The 20,411-nt window shown below is 32.9% G+C and overlaps 1 protein-coding gene across 3 annotated transcripts in view; it reads right to left on the minus strand.

Moving 5' to 3' along the window:
- The window catches only part of ZNF106 (zinc finger protein 106), an 85,571-nt gene that overhangs the window by 24,854 nt on the left and 40,306 nt on the right, over positions 1-20,411 (minus strand). For 2 of the 3 annotated variants that reach the window (XM_051977150.1, XM_051977149.1), the window contains exons 10-13: positions 19,683-20,024; positions 7,090-7,867; positions 6,410-6,465; positions 4,389-4,534 (exon numbers count right to left, since the gene is read on the minus strand). In XM_051977150.1, the coding sequence (XP_051833110.1) occupies positions 4,389-4,534; positions 6,410-6,465; positions 7,090-7,867; positions 19,683-20,024 (1,322 nt within the window). The remainder of the gene's footprint in view (positions 1-4,388; positions 4,535-6,409; positions 6,466-7,089; positions 7,868-19,682; positions 20,025-20,411) is intronic. The other variant, XM_051977151.1, reaches the window with a different exon arrangement.

A 20,411-nucleotide genomic window follows, 5' to 3' on the forward strand; every position in this document is an offset into this window, starting at 1 on the left:
CATAATTACAACAAAGAAACTGTTTTAGCCTGCCCCAAATGTCAAAGATTAATTATGAGTACTTTAAAGGCAAGATACTTTATATACAATATCTTATTTGATTTTATGAAGTAGGTATTACTGATTTTTGTTTTCTCATTTTTCAGAGGAGAAAACTGGCTCATAGAAGTTAATGACTTACCCCATGATTACATAGTTATTAAGTGTCAGAAGAAATAGGAAAATGTTACACTGAGTTTGGACAGAAAAAAAAAAGAGAGAAAGATTACCTAGCAATCTCATTTCCTGTTTCCTAGCCTACTTCTGACCAGGAGGGTGTACTGTCCTCTGACTGGGAGGTCTCTAACTAACTTTTCCTGCTTCCCAAGTGCTGTGCTCCAAGTACAGTCTCCATCCTCCATAGAGTTGCCAAAAGCATCTTCCTAAAATACAGCTATAACTGCCACTCCTACTCAGAACATCTCCAGTGAATCACTATTGCCTCAAGAATAAAATATGACTTCATCAGTTTACTATCTGAAGCTCTTTATACTTTGGGTCCAGCTTGTCTTTTCAGCCTTATCACTTATCAGTTGTATTGACATGCTCTACAACCCACTCATTTGCCCTTTGATAATTCCTGTCTTGATCTTGCATAGTTTTTCCATGTCTGACCTGAATTCCCTTCTCACCTCTTACTCTTAGAATCCTTAGCTTCTTTCAAGGCTCAGTTCAAGTGCTATATCCTGGGGCAGGCAGTCTTTCCTGGACTCCTCTCATGGTTAGTAATCTCTCTCTCTTCAAATTTTCTTGCACTGAGTTATATATTTATATTTCGTACCTCTCAGTGTTTCCTTCAGTTCCTTCATTGCATTTTAAAAAAAATTTCTAAAACTCTGAACACAGTAGGAGCTTAATAATGAACTGAAAAAAAAATAACAGTTCATAAAATAGTCTCAAGAATGAAGAAAAAAAAATTAACAGTTTAAGACACTTTAGAAAAATAAAGGGTCAAAAATATTTTTGCAACAGCACATATATCTTAGCAGTCTTAAAGACAATATATTACTTCCCTTCATTAGATAGAAGAGAGACAATGACTTGTGGGATAATGCATCTGCTGTCAGATATGGTTGATGTGTTGTTTGAACTACCTTTTTCCTTTTAAAATCTTTATTACAAAGAATAGCTTGCTAAATAAGAAAATATGAACAATGTTTTTGGAAATAAATATAGTATGGAATCAAAAAGCATCAATTAAAAAAAAAGCAAAGCAGCAAAATGGATAGTTTTTGTCTGAATAGCAAACTGCTACTCATCATGTTTGGCTAATGGAAAAGCATAGCCAGATTCCAGAAGCAATTAATTATATTCTTAGTTTCATTAAAAATCCTTACAAAAACATTTTTAAAAATAAGTCACAAAGAGATTTATTTGTCCTTATCCATATTTTATTTTTTTCTTTCAATTCACTATTTATTAATCATATATTAGAGTCAATATACTGTGTCAAGTATGGATTTAACTTTCTTTCTTGCCTCTCTTTCCAGAAATCTACTCAGAGAACCACTAGTTTAAAAAAAAGCTCCCATACTTATCTCTAGCATAGCAAACAAGTCCAAAGCATTCTCCTGGCAGTGGATTTTCTTGGGCTACTGCCTAGCGTCAGGCCCTAGACACAAATTTATTTTCAGGACTGTGCTATAGCAATGACTAACACTTAGAAGATCAAAGGGTTATAAGATTTAAAGTGGGGAAAGGACCTTTGAGCTCATTGAGCCTATCCCTTAATTTTACAGATGAAGAAGGTGGGATGTTAAATGACTTTTCCATAGTCACACAGATATTAAATGACTGAGTAGGAATCTTAACATCAAATCATTTATTTCTTTTAGACACTAGAAAATACTGGTGTTCCAGACAATTTTCAGATAATGAAACTGAAACTATTACCATTTATATGAAAGAGTGTTCCAAATCATTATTAATCAGAGAAATGCAAATTAAGACAACTCTGAGATACCACTACACACCTGTCAGATTGGCTAAGATGACAGGAAAAAATAATGATGAATGTTGGTGGGAATGCGGGAAAACTGGGACACTGATGCATTGTTGGTGGAGTTGTGAACGAATCCAACCATTCTGGAGAACAATCAGGAATTATGCCCAAAAAGTTATCAAATTGTGCATAGCCTTTGATCCAGCAGTGTTTCTATTGGGCTTATATCCCAAAGAGATACTAAAGAAGGGAAAGGGACTTGTATGTGCCAAAATGTTTGTGGCAGCCCTGTTTGTAGTGGCTAGAAGCTGGAAAATGAAAGGATGTCCAATTGGAGAATGGCTGGGTAAATTGTGGTATATGAATGTTATGGAATATTATTGTTCTATAAGCAATGACCAGCAGGAATAATACAGAGAGGACTGGCAAGACTTACATGAACTGATGCTAAGTGAAATGAGCAGAACCAGGAGATCATTATACATTTCAACAACGATACTGTATGAGGATGTCTTCTGATGGAAGTGGATTTTTTTGACAAAGAGAGCTAACTGAGTTTCAATGGATAAATGATGGACAAAAGCAGCTACACCCAAAGAAAGAACACTGGGAAATGAATATGAACTATTTGCATTTTTGATTTTCTTCCTGAGTTATTTTTACCTTCTGAATCCAATTCTCCCTGTGCAACAAGAGAACTGTTCGGTTCTGCAAACATATATTGTACCTAGGATATATTGCAACATATCTAACATATATAGGACTGCTTGCCATCTAGGGGAGGGGGTGGTGGGAGGGAGGGGAAAAATCGAAACATAAGCGAGTGCAAGGGATAATGTTGTAAAAAATTACCCTGGCATGGATTCTGTCAATATAAAGTTATTATTAAATTAAAAAAAAAAGACTTATATGAGGGGAAAAGCGAAAGGGTGGTACAAACTATTAAACACATTAATTAAAATAAATAAAATATGTATTCATGTTTTTGTAAAAAAAAAAAAAAAAAAGAGAGAGAGACCTAACTCACTTTCAATTGATCAATGATGGACAGAAGCAGCTACACCCAAAGAAAAAACACTGGGAAATGAATGTAAACTATTTGCATTTTTGTTTTTCTTCCCGGGTTATTTATACCTTCTGAATCCAACTCTCTCTGTGCAACAAGAGAACTGTTTGGTTTATCTAGGATATATTAAAACATATTTAACATATATAGGACTGCTTGCCATCTGGGGGAGGGAGTGAAGGGAAGAAGGGGAAAAATTGGAACAGAAGCGAGTGCAAGGGATAATATTGTAAAAAAAAAATTACCCCGGCATGGGTTCTGTCAATAAAAAGTTATTATAAAATTTAAAAAAAGAAAGAAGGAAAAAAAAAAAAAAAAAAAAGAAAATACTGGTGTTCCTAGATATGCCTATCTACTTGCTACATAGGGAAGTAAAATTGTTAAATATTATGTTAAAAAGAATTTATTTTCTTGGAAACTAGAAGCAATAAAAAAAATGAAACTGACTTCTCAGTTTTGTTTTATAAGTTAAGGGCTAGCAACACTTTGTTTCCCGTATTGAGAATTCAGACTACTTAGCCCTTTTTGTAGTGACAAACAACTGGAAACTGAGTGGAATTCCATTATTTGAAAAGATTTAACATGAACTGATGCTAAGTGAAGTGAGTAGAACCAAGAAAACATTGTAAACAGTAACAAGATTATATGAACAACTGTGACGGACTTAACTCTTCAACAATGAGGTGATTCAAGCAATTCCAATAGATTTCTCATGGAAAAAGCCATACATATCCAGACAGAGAACTTCAAGATCTTGTAAGATCAACTTCAAGAGCTCTTTCTGTTATATCATATGATCTCCCTAGTTCTCCCTATTCTTCCCCTTAAGCATTCCCTTCTCTAAAGGGTGTTTTTGAAATGCAATTACACTTGGAAGTAAGAGTCACATCTTAAAGGGACTTCATGTGTCTTTTCCAAAAAATGATTGAAAAGTTAACTTTAGAAAAATTTTACCTACTTTAAATTTTACCTCCTTCTAATAAGTACCAGATCAAAGTAATCTTGTAAGATCAAAAAGACAAAAAGTAGGCTCTATTTTGGATCAAAACATAGTACTCTCACTTTCTCTTGGTGGTGATATTTACTTTTTTTTTTCCCTTTTGATCTGACTTTTCTTGCACAGCATGACAAATATGGTAAATATGTTTAGAAAAATTGGACATATTTAATCTATGTTGGATTGATTGCTGTCTTGAGAAGGGAGGAAGAGAAGACAGAGGGAGAAAAATATGGAACACAAGATTTTGCAAAGGTGAAAATTGAAAACTACCTTTGCATGTATTTGGAAAAAATAAAAAAGCTATTATTAAAAAAAAAGAAAAGAAAGCAAGCACTACTTACGACTAAGTTATAGGCTCTAACTGTTTTATCAGCTGAACAGGTATACAATAAATTGCCAAAAATCTGAATAGCATTTACTGCAGCTTGGTGTCCCTCAAAATTTCCTTCAGTAGGCTCTTCATCATCTCCAGGTTCTGAAGAGATTTCTACAAGGCAAAAACAAAACATGTTTTTTTACATTTTCTTCTTTTTAAATCAAGCTTTTAATACTGTTTTCTATTTCTTATATCATCATCATAATTATCATTATCACACCCCTTCCTAACTGCTATCTAATAACAAATATTTTTTAAAATATCCTCCCACACCCCAAAAAAAAACAAGAGGAAAAAACAGCAATATAACTAATCAATATATGAAAAAATTGAAATAAAATGGGCAATATGTAAAAGCTATGAACTTCAACTTTCCCAAAGAGGTGAGGTAGGGTACCCTCTCATATCTTTGCATTCAAGTTATATATTGATTGTATCTTATCACAACTGCGGCAATGATCTATTATTAAGCTAATAATTCCACACCCTTCAGCACTGTCTGTTACCAATTTTTTAGTCATCTTTGCCAATTTGCAGGGTATAAAACTCTGAGACTGTTCTAATTTAGACTTCACTAACTGTTCTAATTTAGAGTATTTCAATGGTTATGAACACCTCATTTAATGGCCATTTATCCACTAGAGAATAGCTATATATTTGTTCATTGTTTATACATATTACATACTAAACCCTTATGTGAGATATCTGACACTTCTCCAAACTGTGTTTCAGTTTCCCCAGTTTTTAACAAGTTTTCTCCTAGGTGATTTTTCAAACAATTCCAGCATTCGGATTCTTCTTTGCCTAGCTTGTTCCAATTATCTATTTGTAAACCAATGTTAGATGGCTTTGATAATTAATGCATTCTTAATATATTTTAAAGTCTAGAACATCTTTCCCTTTCCATCTCTCGCTTTTTTCATCATTTCATTTAATAACCTAGATCTTCAGCTTATCCAAATGATTACTATTTTATAAAGTTCTATGTATGAAGTACCCTTACTAATCTGATTAGTATAGCATTAAAAAGTGTAAATTATTTTGGCAGTATTGTTACTATTGGCACAGCCTAACCAAAAGCACTAAATATTCTTCAGCTATTGAAGGAACTCTCGCTAACTGAATCTATACAATTCTTTTGTGTGCTTTGGTTCTCTGATAGCCTCCTATTTTATGTATTTTGTAGTTATTTGGAAAGAGATCTCTCTATTCTTGTTTCTTGGGTCCTGTTATTATTATATAAAAATGCTGTTGATTTTTGAGGTTTACTTTACAGCTTGAAACTGTGCTAAAGGTATCAATTATGCCAATTAGTATCTTTTCTGTATCTAGATTTTTCTAAGTATACCATCACATCATCAGCAGTGATACTTATCTATTCTTTTTCTATATTTATGCCTTTAATTTCATAACTTGGCGTATTACTGCTGCTAACACTTTCAGAACTGTTTCAAATAACAATGATGAGAATAGATATCCATGCATTATTTGAGCAATCTGAGACTTAAAACAACAACCCTATGAGATAGGTACATTTTCGAAGCTAGGAAACTGGGAGATATTAGCTGGCTTAACCATGATCACACAGACAATAAATGTTAAGAGGTGGGAGTCAAATCAAGATCTCTCAACTTCAAGAGCTCTTTCTGTTATATCATATGATTTCCCTAGTTAGAGACCTATTTTTCCCCTTAAGCATTCTCTTCTCTAAAGGGTGTTTTTGAAATGCAAATACACTTGGAAGTAAGAGAGTCACATCTTAAAGGGACTTCATGTGTCTTTTCCAAAAAATGATTGAAAAGTTAACTTTAGAAAAATTTTACCTACTTTAAATTTTACCTCATTCTAAAAAGCACCAGATCAAAGTAATCTTGTAAGATCAAAAAGACAAAAAGTAGGCTCTATTTTGGAAGTATATGCAATACAAATTTATGCAGTGAAGCTTATATATGTAATAATACTTTCCTGGTTGATCAAATTAAATACCTGAAGAATTCTTTGACCCCTTTATCGAGGAGATGGAAGTCTGAGTTTCAGCCACACTACAAATGAAAAGCAGACACCTCAGCATTAAAACTAAACAGACAAAGTAGCAAAAATGAAAGCTTTTCTTTTAATTCAAGGAAGGTTTTTAAAATAGTTCAAAGAATGGCCAAATCAGCATTCCAGACTCACCAAATGTCTGGCTTTACTAAAACTCTTAATATGTAATTTATCCAGTATTTTTTAAAATGGATCCTCAAATAGAAATCTATTTGATGCAAATCCGAGGTTAAGATTTTCCACTATTTCATAACTCTTACTCAAATTTGAATAAAAAGAATCTGTATTCTCATCCATATGGGTTTTTCCTCCAAGGATAGAGAACACAATTCATCAATAGCTGACTGTCCTTTATGATTTTTGTCTCTGTTCTCCCATAAATTTGTTAGAGCAAATACAAGCAACAAGCTAGGAGTCCTATTGGTTCTTTGGATAGTTGGGGTATACCAATGGAATAGGCAAACTATCCACTGGATTGTCACTTGCTCTTGACTTTTGATAATATATATACTAGTCCCTTCCACATGAGTATATGTATATAGATATACAAGCTATGTAAATGCTGATTCACAAAATAAAGAAAATTTCATAAGAGTCATGTTGATTAGCCAAAAAGTTATTACCTTCTAGGAATGCCATCCTTATAATGTGTTCCAATTTCACTGGTAGAGCTTACTTCATCACATCCAGAGCGAGATGCTTCCAGCAGGGATTGCTCTGTAGAGTTCCAAGTATCATCTTTACATGGACTATCTGGTTTCTCCTCTCCAGACTCAGATGATTCAATGGCTACCACTTCTAATTGAGGGTTAGGAACCTCAAGGACTTCCAGGGAAGAGTCACTGTCAGGTTCATCTCTAGCTCTGTCTGGCTCCTGACCAGTTCTCCCATCTTCTTGTCCCAAGGATGTGGAAGTTGTAACTTTTCCTCCTTTAAGCATTTTTCCAGCCTTGATTTTCCTTACAGGTTTAGCAGTAAAAATATCCTGTTCTGTGTCACTGTTCTCAGGCACATGCGCTGCTCGCAGAGTTTTCTTTTTCCTAAGCTTCTTTTTTTTCTTATTTCCCTTGCTTTCAACTGAAGTCAGAGTGGATTCTGCTGGCTGTTCAGCCAAGAGTGGGTGCCCTTTCTCCAAAGGAGTTTGAGAAGGAAAGGTCAGGCTCAAAAAGGAGCTGCTACAGGGCTCAACAATGGTACCACTTTTGGTTGACATCTCTCCCTCTTTCTTTATGATGAGAGGGCCAATTAATTGGGAACTAGATTGTTCTATTCTTCTGGTACTTCCTTGCTCCAGGGATGACTTCAGTTCTTGGCTGGCATGCTGGAAACTCTCTGTTAAGTGGGAGAGGGAAAATGTCCCAGTGATGATTGGGTACAATGAACAGTTGCCACTCATGTCTCCTAAAGAAGAAAAGGCAAAATTACTACATTTTTCTTTGTACCAACTTAAACGTATAAAGTGATTTAATCTAATAGCTACTTGGTTTCACTTGTAAGCAGAGAAAAGCACAATCATTAGTTAGTTAGTTAGTTAATTTATATCCCAAACAGAACAAAATTCCAGTTTTTCAGCCTAAGAAAGGGAAGCTTCTATCATTATTTTGGGGTACAAGTAATTTCTGGTATACATTTTCTTTCAAATAGTTTAGAAACTCAGTATTTTAAAACTATTTCTACAAGGTATTATTTTAGGTTTTTAACTCCCAAACATCACATACCAATGCTTAAAATTATCTTTATATTCCCCTCCATATAAATAAAATGTTTGGCTTTTTGCTTAGGAAAGTAGATTACTCCTTCTAAATTATCAGCACAATAATGACCATTTCAAAGGAATAACAGGAATTTTTCAAGGACTTGGTAGTTGTTTTGAAAAGAAAGCTAAATTAGGAAGGATTTGATCTTGTTTCTTGTTAGTAGGTTGTTATCAGAGGAGCATAAAAGGTATGTTATAGCCATGAGAGCTTTAAGGGGAGATCTCTCAGAACTGAGGCTGGAAGGATTCTTAGATCTTCTAGTCCAAGCCCCTTCCTTTACAAATAAATAGAAGAATCAAGTCATTTGTATAGTCATACATGGAGTATAATATAAGACCTAAATTTGAATTCAAAGTACAGGTTTCTTTCTATAGCACCATGCTTAATTTAAGTAATTTGTCTGAGGCGGAAACAAGTGGAAAGATATAGCAATACAATCCTAAAATGGCAGGACTAAAGGGAACTATGAAATCTAAGTGATTTCCTTCTTCAGAAAAGCAGTCCCTATTTGATTTATTATATTCCTTGAAATACGTGAATATTAGAAACTTAAAAAAATTCTAAGTTGAACTAAAAGCAGGATCAACAAAACCATAAATGGCTCATTTATAACTTCCAGATTGGGGTTCTAGGGGAGAAGGAAGGGAATTTGTCTCATCCTATCATACTGTGGTTCAGTCCTTGAGTACACCATAGTCCTTTTTTCTACATCAATAGGAATTCAGCAGATTATCCACAACTTGGCTAAAAGTTAATTACTGAAGAGATTGTTTTAAAAGCCAGATGATGGGGCAGGAAGAAAAAAAATTTTAAGACAAAAAGAAACCTTTATTTCCCTGACATCAGAAAGCATTGTTATTAACATCTACATCTAAATTAACTTAGTGAAAAGAGTCTCAAGGGAAATCTTTACTCTACCCTATCTACCCTGTAAGTTTCAGCTTTCAATCCTCTTCCTAGTGACTGAATATATGTCTTTTATCACTGTTATACAACTCAGCCTCAATTTTCTTCCTTTTGCATATGTATACTTTTACTGTCTGGACTATTCAGACAGTCACTGTCAAGTTATTAAAGCTAAGCTCTTCATGCAAAAACTTACCTGATTAATTTCGTTTTTGATGAAGTTGTTTGGCCATTTGTCCAAAGTGGTTAGTTATACTTTTGTATGCTCAATTAATAATTCCATTTTCAAGGAAGGTATCATAATAGGGAGAGTTGTTAGATTAGTCTTTTTAGCTATTTGATCGCCAAAGCTAAAAGATCCCAAAAGGTCGTGAGACTTTTGGAACACATATAGGAGAAAAATCACCAACAAAGGAAGTTTTGTCACAGTTCAAATAGAGAACATATACAGACATCAATAAAGGTGTAGGTAGGCAGATGCAGGGTTTAATATTGGGGGTAAACTGAAACCTCATTTTTTTCCCCCATCTTAGTACACCAATATATAATTCACACAAATATTTTAGTAGGAATTGAAATCTTAAGAATCTGGAAAGTTATCATTTAAATATTTAGATGACTCCATATAAGAAATTCTATTTTCTATTTCAACACTGTTCTATAAAAAATGATGAACAAATTGATTTCAGAAATGGCTGGGAAGATTTACATGAACTGATGACAAGTGAAACAAGCGGAATCAGGAATATATTGTACACAATAACAGCAAGGATGTGCAATAATCAAATATGAAAGACTTGGTTCTTCTCAATGGATCAGTGATCCCAAGCAATCCCAACAGACTTTAGACAGAAAATGCCATCTGTATTCAGAAAAAGAACTATGGAGATTAAATGAAAATCAACACATGCTATGTTCACTTATTTATTCTGTTTTTTTCTCTTCCATGGTTTTACCCTTTTGCTGATTTTTCTCTCCCAACATGATTCATAAGGCAATGTGCATTAAAAATAAATTTAAAAAATAACTGTTGGCAAAAAAAAAAAAAAAAGAAAGAAGAAAGAAGAAGTGAGATTCTATTTCCCTCATACATTAAGAAATGAATCTTCTGGTTCTGCCATTCTTTGATGTGCCCTTTTTGCTGTATTTCTAAGATCCTCTGTGGCACTGCTGAATTTCATTTTGACCGTAACTGAAAGGCTCAAGGAAATTATTCCAGAGAGGAATCTAAGATAAATCATTCATTCTACAATCCCTGGAATTAGGGCTAACTGCATTGTTATATGGAAATTTCCTAATATTCCTCTAATCCACTGTAGCTTGATCACACATTCTGGCTCAAGGGGTGGGCCAGAAATTATGGAAACCTGGACACAGCAAACCTTCTTCCTCTTGCCAAAGGCAGCCTTTCTGAAATTAAAATGTCCCTAAGAATAGGGAAAGCGATTTTGAATTCTAGAATCAAAGCAGTGTTGTTCTTAATAATTTAGTAATACAGAAACCATGGGTGAAAATATCTTCAGATAGGTCAGCATAATCTTAAAGGCTAAGGTAAATTATTTTGAAACAATTAGAAAAAGTTAAAATAGGAAATCTGAGTGAAATGTGTACATGCACAAATATCTAATTGTAAAATGATAGTAACACAAGGTCACTGATTTAAAAGTGAAAGGGTAGGGGGCAGCTAGCTGGTGCTGTGGATAGACCAGTGGCTCTGGAGTCAGAAGAACCAGAGTTCAAATCTGGCTTCAGACACTTAACATTTTCTAGCAGTGTGACCCTGGGCAAATCATTTAACCCCAAGGCCTCAACAATAACAACAATAAAAGTAAAAAAGTCCTTAAAGGCTATTTACTCCAAACATTTTTTGGATGAGTTAATTTACACCCAAATAGCTAGGAAATGTGCCTAAGGACATGAAAGAAGGAAATGTCAAGAGTTCACATTCAAACTCAAGTCCTTGGTTTGCAAAATTCAACTTTATTTAAGTAATAACCTAGTTCTTTTTGGGGAGGAGGAGGAAAGGAAAGAATCTTTACTTTCAACCTTATTACTTTTAAAGCAATAAAATTCTAATCTTAATAACAACAAAACAGCCAAAATAAAAGAATTAAAAATGCACAGAAAAATTAGTCATAACAGCATCTAAAGAAAAAGAATTGGCATCGTAAGAAAGAAGATGCCTGCCCAAAATGGAAAAATAAAACGGAGATAGGTATCCTTCCTGGCAGGATCATTTACAATGATAATCATCATATATAAATTTCCTACTGAATGGGAAGCAGAAAAAAGAGGAGGGGCAAAAAATATGTTGGAAGCAGGAAGAAGGAAAATAAAAGGAAAAAGAATATGCCTAGCATGAACTCTGTGTTATATTATTATGTATAATTAACTAAGAATAAATGAATATTAAAAAGACACAAGATGAACTGGTTTGGGGGGAAAAGGGAATTAGCATAAGGCAAGGGAAATGTATTATACAATGTATTATGCAATTTAAAAAGAAAAAAAAACAGGAGCTGACAACAAAGATAAAAACTACAATTTTGGAATTTTAAAGTAACAAATGAATTACAGTAAAAAATCTTAAACTAAGGCCTTATCAGAAAAGTAAATATTGAGGATCAGCACAAATAACTGATTACCTAATAAAACAGTAAAAAGATATAGTGAAGGAAAAGGAAAAGGAAATAAAAATACCTGAGCATGCCTAATAATACCTGAGAAATGCCTAATTTCCACTATATGAGAAGACTTAGCCGATTCTGAGTCTGACTTACTTAGAATAAAATGTAAGTTACTTAAAAAACATAGGTTAGAATATTCAATTAACTCAAAATGTTATGATGTTATGACCAAAATGTGATAATCTTATACAATACTTAAACAACTGAAAAGATGCTTCAGGAAAATATTTCATCAATTATGAGATCTCTGAAAAATAATGGATGACCTCACAAGAGAACTCTTAAGAAAAAGTCAGGTTAGGAAGAAAGTTGAATGAATAGGCAGGAGTTTCTTTTCTAATGGCAACTATGAAGAAAGCTTTAGGAGATTGAAAAACAGAAGAACTCAGCTGAACTCTCCCAACAATTCCCTCTTCAAACAACTTTAAAACAATGTTTCAAACTGAATTCTGGAATGGCAGAGCCAACAGGAAGAGATAGCCTTCCATTCCTAAACACAAGAGAAGATGAAAATGAGATCTGTTAACAGGGAAGGATAATCAGAGTCCATGTGGATACAATACCAGTGGTGGGACTTCATGGTAGTGATAGAATAGCAGCTTCTGGTATTCTCAGAACAAAGACAATAAGAGGAACTCACAACTACTCAGAAAGAAATTATATTATACCTCTGTACTAGCACTGAAGAAGAACAGATTCTATTTGGCAACCCTGTTATCTGTAACCACTTCTGGGTCATCTGAGAAGCACTTTGAATCAAAAAGAGAATGGAAGTTCTGAGGGGCAGTTTGATATTTCTAGCCCAAAGGGACCAGGGAATCTGAGGAACAGTATCACTTCTGGTTCAAGCGAGAGGGGCCCCTGAGCAGTTGTACTAACCACTATTCCAAAGAATTAGGCTTTTCCCGGCTCAGGTTTGAGTATAGACCAAGAGGGAAGTGGCCTCTCCTCTCTTAGATCAAACAATCTTGAAAAGCACCAAAAACTTTCAAACCTCCTGAAAAGACCTTTGGTGCTTCTTTCTAAGGACAGGAATAAGGGCCAACATTAACTTAAAAGTTTCAGATCAAGAAATAGGTTGGAAAATGAACACACAACAAAGAATTTGACCATTAAAAAAAGCTACTATGATGACAGGAAGATCTCAAGATTCAAACTCCAAAGACAAAGTTGAAATAGTGATCAAAAAAAAAGCCTCCAGAGGAAGACTGGAAGGTTAATTGGAAAGAAATGCAACAAAAATTCCTGGAAGAGATTAAAAAAAGAAAACTTTGCCAAAATATGGAGAAAAAAATTAGATGAAAACAAAGGAAGAAAATTATGAAAAGAAAACATGCAAAAAAGAGCTCCTTAAAAAACAGACTTGGCCAAATGGAAAAAGAGGAACAAAACGTCTTCACAAGAAAATAATTCCTTAAAAAATTGGAATTGAAAAATAGAAACTAGTAACTCCATGGGACACCAAAAATAAATAAATAAAACACAGTTAAGTAATGAAAAAAAATTGAAGAAACTGTGAAATAGCTTATCAGCAAAATTGACTGACCTGGAAAATAAATCAAGAAATAATTTAAAAATTACTGGGTTACCTGAAAGGCATGATCAAATTAATTGCATAGACATTATATTTCAAGAAACTATAAAGGAATACTACCCTGACATCCTAGCATGAGAGGGTAAAATAGAAACAAAGGATCCATCAATCACCTCTTGAAAGAGATCTCAAAATGAAAACTGCCAGAAAACTATAGCCAAATCCCAGATTCCCCCAGGTCAAAGAGAAAATACTTCAAAAGTGCTCAGAAAAACAACATTTAAAGCCACAGTAATAATCACATAAGATTTAGCAGCTACCACATTAGACTGGAGGGCTTTGAATATGATATTCCAGAAGGCAAAAGAACTAGCATTATAACCAAAAAAAACTTATCCAGCAAAACAGTATATTGGATAAAATGAAACAGAAGACTTACAAGCATTCCTGATGAAAAAAACTAAGAACAAAGAGAAAAATCTGATTTTCAAATACAAGAATAAACATAAGATAAACATGAACAAGAAATCCTAAGGGAATCAATAAGGTTAAACTATCGACCTTTCTCTCATATCTAGATAAATCTAATCATAAAATAAATTAAGAAAGAAGTCAAGAAGATGGATAAAATCTTGGAAAAGTTATATTATAGCCTTTTGGAGAAAAATAAAGACCTCTGGGAGACAAATGAATGGGAATAGAAAGGAATATACTTTTTTCTCAACTATACATAGTACACCTTCACAAAAAGTGACCATGTATTAGGTCATAAAAATTTCACAACCTAAATCATAAAAACAGAGCTATTAAATGCATCCTTCTCAGACCATGGTGATATAAAAATTACATTTAAAAAAGGGCCATAGAAGCATAGATTAAAAGCTAATTGAAAACTAAATAATCTAAAGAATGAACAGATCAAAAGGCATATCATAGCATCAATCAATAATTTCGTTAAAGAGAAAGACAATAATGAGACATTCCAAAATTTATAGGATACAGCCAAAGCAATACTTAAGGGAAAATTTTATCTTTAAATGTGAACATCAATAAAAGAACGAAAAAATAGATCTACAAATTGACATGAAACGAAAAAAAAGAAAAAACATATTAAAATCCCAATTAATAACACAGACACACAATACATAATCTATCATTTGTTAATTTGTTTTTTCAGAGAAAGAAAACCAAATTATTTGTCAAAAACAAAGGATAAATTCACTAATAATGAAGATGAAACTAAAGCAATTACTAAAAGTTATTTTGCATAATTCTATGCCAGTAAAAATGACAAAGTGAAATATATGAATATTCACAAAAATATAAATTGTTCAAATTAACGGAAGAGGGAATAGAATGCTTAAATGATTCTCTTAGAAAAAGAAAGTGAATAAATCATCAATGGTTCTCTAAGGAAAAAACCCCAGGACCAAAAGGATTAACAACTAAATTCCACCAAAACATTTAAGGGACAATTAATCCCATTACTATATAAAATATTTGAAAAAAAGGAAAGAAGTCCTACCACGTTCCTTTTATGACATAAATATGGTAGTGACATATCTAAAATAAACAGAGTAAAAACAGAAAAAGAAAACCACAGACTAATTTCCCTTATGAATGCTGACTCAAAAATTTTAAAACATTAGCAAGGAGATTCCAGCAATATATGACAAAGACCATACCTATGACCAAATGGGATTTATTGCAGGAAAGCAGGGCTAGTTCAGCATAATTGACCACATCAATAACAGTAACAAAAGTCATACAATTAAATCAATGGATACAGAAAAAGCCTTTAACAAAATATAACACCCATTCCAACTGAAAACACTGGAAAGCATAGGAATAAATTAAATCTTTCTTTAAATAAGTAGTATCTCTCTAAAATCAGGAGGAAGTATCACCTGTAATGGGAATAAACTTGAAGCCTTCCTAATAAAATCAGGAGTGAGGCAAGAATGTCCATTACCACTATTATTATTCAATATTAAATTAGAAATGCTAACTTGCAATAATTCAAGGAAATAAATTGAAGGAACAAAATTGAGTACTGGGCATACAAAATTATCACTCTTTTTACATAATGATGGTATACTTAAAGAGAACCCCAGAGAATCAATAAGAGACTACATGAAACAATCAACAACTTCAGCAATATTGAAGGATATAAAATAAAATCACATAAAACAAACAGTATTTCTATTTACTACCAACAAAACTGAGCAGCAAGATACAGAAAAAGAAATTTCATTTAAAATAACTGCAGACAATATGTCTCATCTGTCAAAACAAACCCAAGAACTACAAGAACATAGTTACAAAATACTTTTCACAATAAAAGCAGATCTAAATAACTGGAGAAATATAATTGCTCTTGAGTAACCTGAAACCATATCATAAAAATGACAATTCTACCTAATTTATTTATTTAATATCATACCAATATAACTACCAATGAATTTTTTTATTATTATTTCTATTACTTTTTTAGCTAGGAAAAAAAGTAGCAAAATTCATCTGGAAGACCAAAAGGTCAAGAATATCATGGTAATGAATGGGGAAAAAAAATGTTAAGGAAGGCAGCCCAGCAGTTCCAGATTTCAAACTATACTATAAAGCAAAAATAACAAAACAATCTGGTACTAAGAAATAGAGTGGTAGATCAATAGAATGTATTAGGGATATAATAAATACAAAGTAATAATCTAGTGTTTGATAAATCAAAAGATCCAAACTTTGGGGCTAAGTATTGAACATTTGACAAAAATCACTAAGAAAATTGGAAAGCAATTTTGACAAAAAGTAGGCATTGACCAACATCTTACGCCATATGTCAATAAAAGATCAAAAGGATGATTTAGATATAAAGGGTGAAATTATTAAATTAGTAAATTAGAGGAGCCTGGAATAATTTACCTGTCAACTACAGAAGAGAATAGTTCATATCTAAGAGTTAGAAGGGAATATACGAAGTAAAATAGCTCACTTTGATTACATGAAATTAAAAAACTTTTGAACAAAATATAACCAAAGTTAAGATTAAAATAGGAAACTGAAAAACTTTGCAGCAAATTTTTCTGATAAAGGGCTCATTTCTCAACTACCTTAGAATACATATGCAGAAGGTAGCAAATTTATAAAAATATAAGGCATTTTCCAGTTGATAATTGGTCAAAGAATATGAACAGGCAGTCTTCAGGAGAAATCAAAGTTATAAAAATATTCTAAATCATACTTAGAGAAATACAAATTAAAACAAGTCTTGAGAGATCACCATACATTTATTAGACTGCTAATATGACAGAAAAGGAGAATGACAAATACTGGAGGGGATGTGGAAAAATTGGGACACTAATGCAATGTTGTGAACTAGTCCAACCATTCTGGAGAACAATTTGGAACTATATCAATAGCAATAACAAAACTATGTAAACCCTTTAATCCAGCAATACTATTACTAGGTCTGTATCCCAAAAAAATCCAAGAAAAGAAAAAAAGGATCCATATATACAAAAATATTTATATCAGCTCTTTTTATAACAAAGAAATAAAGGGGATATTCATCAATTGGAGAATGTCTGAACAAGTGTGATAGTGTGTAATTGTGATGGAATATTATTGTAAATTAAGAAATGATGGGCAATATTGTTTCAGAAAAATCTGGGAAGACTTATATGAACCTATGCAAAGTGAAGTGAGTAGAACCAGAACATTGTACACAGTAACATCAATATTGTAAGGATCAACTACGAAGAATTCACTACTTGGTTCAAGACAGTTATCCAAGGCAATCCCAAGAGGCATGATGAAAAATGTAATCATCCTCCAAAGATAATTAATAAAAGGATAATTTTTTAACTTTAGTTTTGTGTTTTCTTTGGCAATATGACTAATATGTAAATGTTTTGCATTACTTTACATGTATAACTAAAATCAAATTGCTTGCCTTCTCAAAAAGGAGGGAAGGCAGAAGAGAGAGAACAATTAAAATAGTGATTGTTGGAAATGTTTTATCTGTATCGGGAAAATATTTCACAAAATAAATAAAAATTGTGGGGGGGGGGGGGGAAGTTTTTGGCTCCTACTGGAGCTTACAGATTAGATCCAAAAGTACAAGACAAATTATCTAATAAAGGGGCATAAAAGAGTGCACACTGTATAGTAACACCATAACAATACATTACAAATAAAAATGAAAAAAATTCACAGAGTAAAATAAGAAATCAATGTATGAGTTATATAATGAGCAAAAAACATTGTATAAAATTGGTCTTTAAGAAATTATCTTCAGCAACAATTAACAGACTGGAAATATCCAAATATCAAGGTTGTGAATCTTGCACACATGCAAGAATGTTTCAGAAGGAAGAATAAGATCTCTACAATGATGAACTTTCTACAGGGAAACAGGGAGGTTACTACCTAATGATAGAAGAGTCCAATATCACAACCTAAACTAATAGATTGGCAAAGACTTAGAAAAGCTAGATTTATTTTAAATAGTAAAAGATTCTGTAGCATTACATTTGTTAAATAATATTAGCAATTTTATTATTATGGATTACCACTGATTGTGATCTGATAATATTCTCTCCAAGATTGCTTCTGGCTATAGTCATTAGAGAAATGTAAAATTGGTCAATGGAAGTACTGAATAGCCAACCTATGTAATATATGAATTCTGATATACGTGAGATAACCAAACTTACTGGGGAATGCTGCTATAGTAAATGTGTATAAATTTTATGTCAGAAAAGGAGAAAAACAAGTCATGCCCTTGAGAGCTAAAAATTTGTACTGCTTTTACTTGACAAAGAGAATTATCCTAAATTCAGAGAAATATATTATGGCATAAAATACAATTATAATAATTATTCAGATTGCAAACTACCAAGACAGTCACACAGTTAATTCTACAAACATAGCTAGTGTTTTTTTTTTTTAAGTGTCTTTGTTTAAATCCTGGACAAGTAAATTAAGATTTTTCTGCCTTAAATTAAAAATTAGGGGTAAAACAACACTAACGTCAATAAATATTAGTTCATACTTTGACCCAAGGGAGCTTTATCATTTCCTGTAGATGACTTAGCAGGCCTCAGGGTTGAAAAAGAAATATAGGTTGTGCTAAAATGCCTACAACTTACACTAGATAAAACTAGTGGCAATATACTCCACAGACCAAAGTAAATAGTTATCTAGGTGATATTCTGAATAAACCCTATAAGTCCTGAGGGATTAAAATAAATGTTTAACTTCAGATATGTATGTAAACATAGAAATTCTATTATGTCAATAATTAAGAATGTATTGTGGATACTAACTCTTAACTTTCTATTGTTGCATACATAAAGAACACATTCACAAGCAAATCAGGTATTAGTATGAGGTCCAGTTAATGGTTACAATATATAGTCTATAATCCCTTTTATTAAGATTTTTACAATGTCAAAGGAAATGTTGCATTTTTTTTTTAAAACATATGCATCTTCTGTATGTACTGAGCTTCTAAAACTCTACTTTTATTTAAACATCATTCTTCTCTCTAAAGTCTTTCCAACATTTCTTCAGGAACTCCTAGCCCATTCTCACCTTCAAAAAACCCTTAAGATTCTTCCTCTTGGGTACTTTTATTCCTACTACTAGGGACCAGAATTGGTAGGAGTTATTTTTTGCTGGTCAAGCCCCACCTCCCACCCCACCCCCCAAAAAAGAAAGAAGTGGTTGCAGACTGAAGGATTCCATTGTAATTAATCTTATTTTCCAAATTTTGCCTCTCCTATATAATACATACTAATAAAAAATAGCAGACTGGTGTTATACCCTAAAAATCAATGATTTTCACATGATCCAAACTTTAGCATTTTCCAAGTTTTCTAACCATTCCCACTTTGCTTAAGACATACATTTAATTAAGATTAATAACTGTAATAACAGGAACAGACAATTTTAAAATAACTATACTGATTCAACTAAACAGGCATATAGCAAAAAAAAAAAAAGCAAAAAATGAGCTCTTTATTGATTTTAGTAAATGACTCCTCTAAAATGTAGCAAGGAACAAATAGTTAGAAATCTTAAAATTACATCAAGTTAATGAAAAGATCTAAGACCCTGTGCCAGATCTGTCCAACAAACCTTAAAAAAAAAAAAAAAAAAAACTAAACTAAATAAAAGATCATAAAATTCTTCATCTTAAGAGGCATTTACTACAGTTTTACTGAATAACTTTTAATAGTCAGCTGAAATAAATATGCTAGCTGATATTTTGCCCTTATTTTTTTCCCTTAAGATTATCTATCCTTAATGCAGAAGAAAGCTGACTGACATACTATTCGTTTGTAGCAATTCCTCAGAAGCACTGCAGGCAGAATCCTGTAGCACAGCATTCACATTTTCTTGCTCAGGAGACATGGGCTCTTGTTTAATCTGCACTGATGAATCTGGAGCTGGGCATGTGATACTCCCAGGAACCTGGAAAGCAGGTGGTGTACACACTCGGAGTGGCACTCCAGAGGCAGATGGTGATATATGGGAAGGGGGAGTCTCCAGAAAGAAAGGAAAAAAGGGACTAGGCAGAGGAGGGGGATCAGCAGCTGTCTGGGATCTGCTCTTTCGCTCACGGGAAGGGCTGCAGGGGACTTGTTCTGTCCGCTCAGGAGGTTCATAAGTTTCTGTAGGAAGGGGAACAAATATATGCATTATTCATCTAAAGTTGAGAAATAAAGCAAAAAAAAAAAAAAGAAATCTAGAACTAAGATTTATATCTGTATAAAACACTATTAACTTTTATAACTCTCATATCTCTATACATGCCAAAGCCCCTTAATAACAAACAACCCTTATGAATGACTCATTTTTCTATTCTTAAATAGCAAACAAGACAAGTTCTGGGTCCATTTATATCCCCAAATCAAAGTTCAGGTGAGTTAATGACTCATCTAAGGACACAAAAGTTCTCAAGTCAATACTTGAATAAATTTCTTTAAGAAATTCATATATCTTAAGTCCATGACAGTATTTTATGGCTTACTACACTGCTTTGCATATGAACATATGTG

The sequence above is a fragment of the Antechinus flavipes genome, chromosome 2 (assembly GCF_016432865.1).
Source record: "Antechinus flavipes isolate AdamAnt ecotype Samford, QLD, Australia chromosome 2, AdamAnt_v2, whole genome shotgun sequence".
NCBI classification, from domain to species: Eukaryota; Metazoa; Chordata; class Mammalia; order Dasyuromorphia; family Dasyuridae; genus Antechinus; species Antechinus flavipes.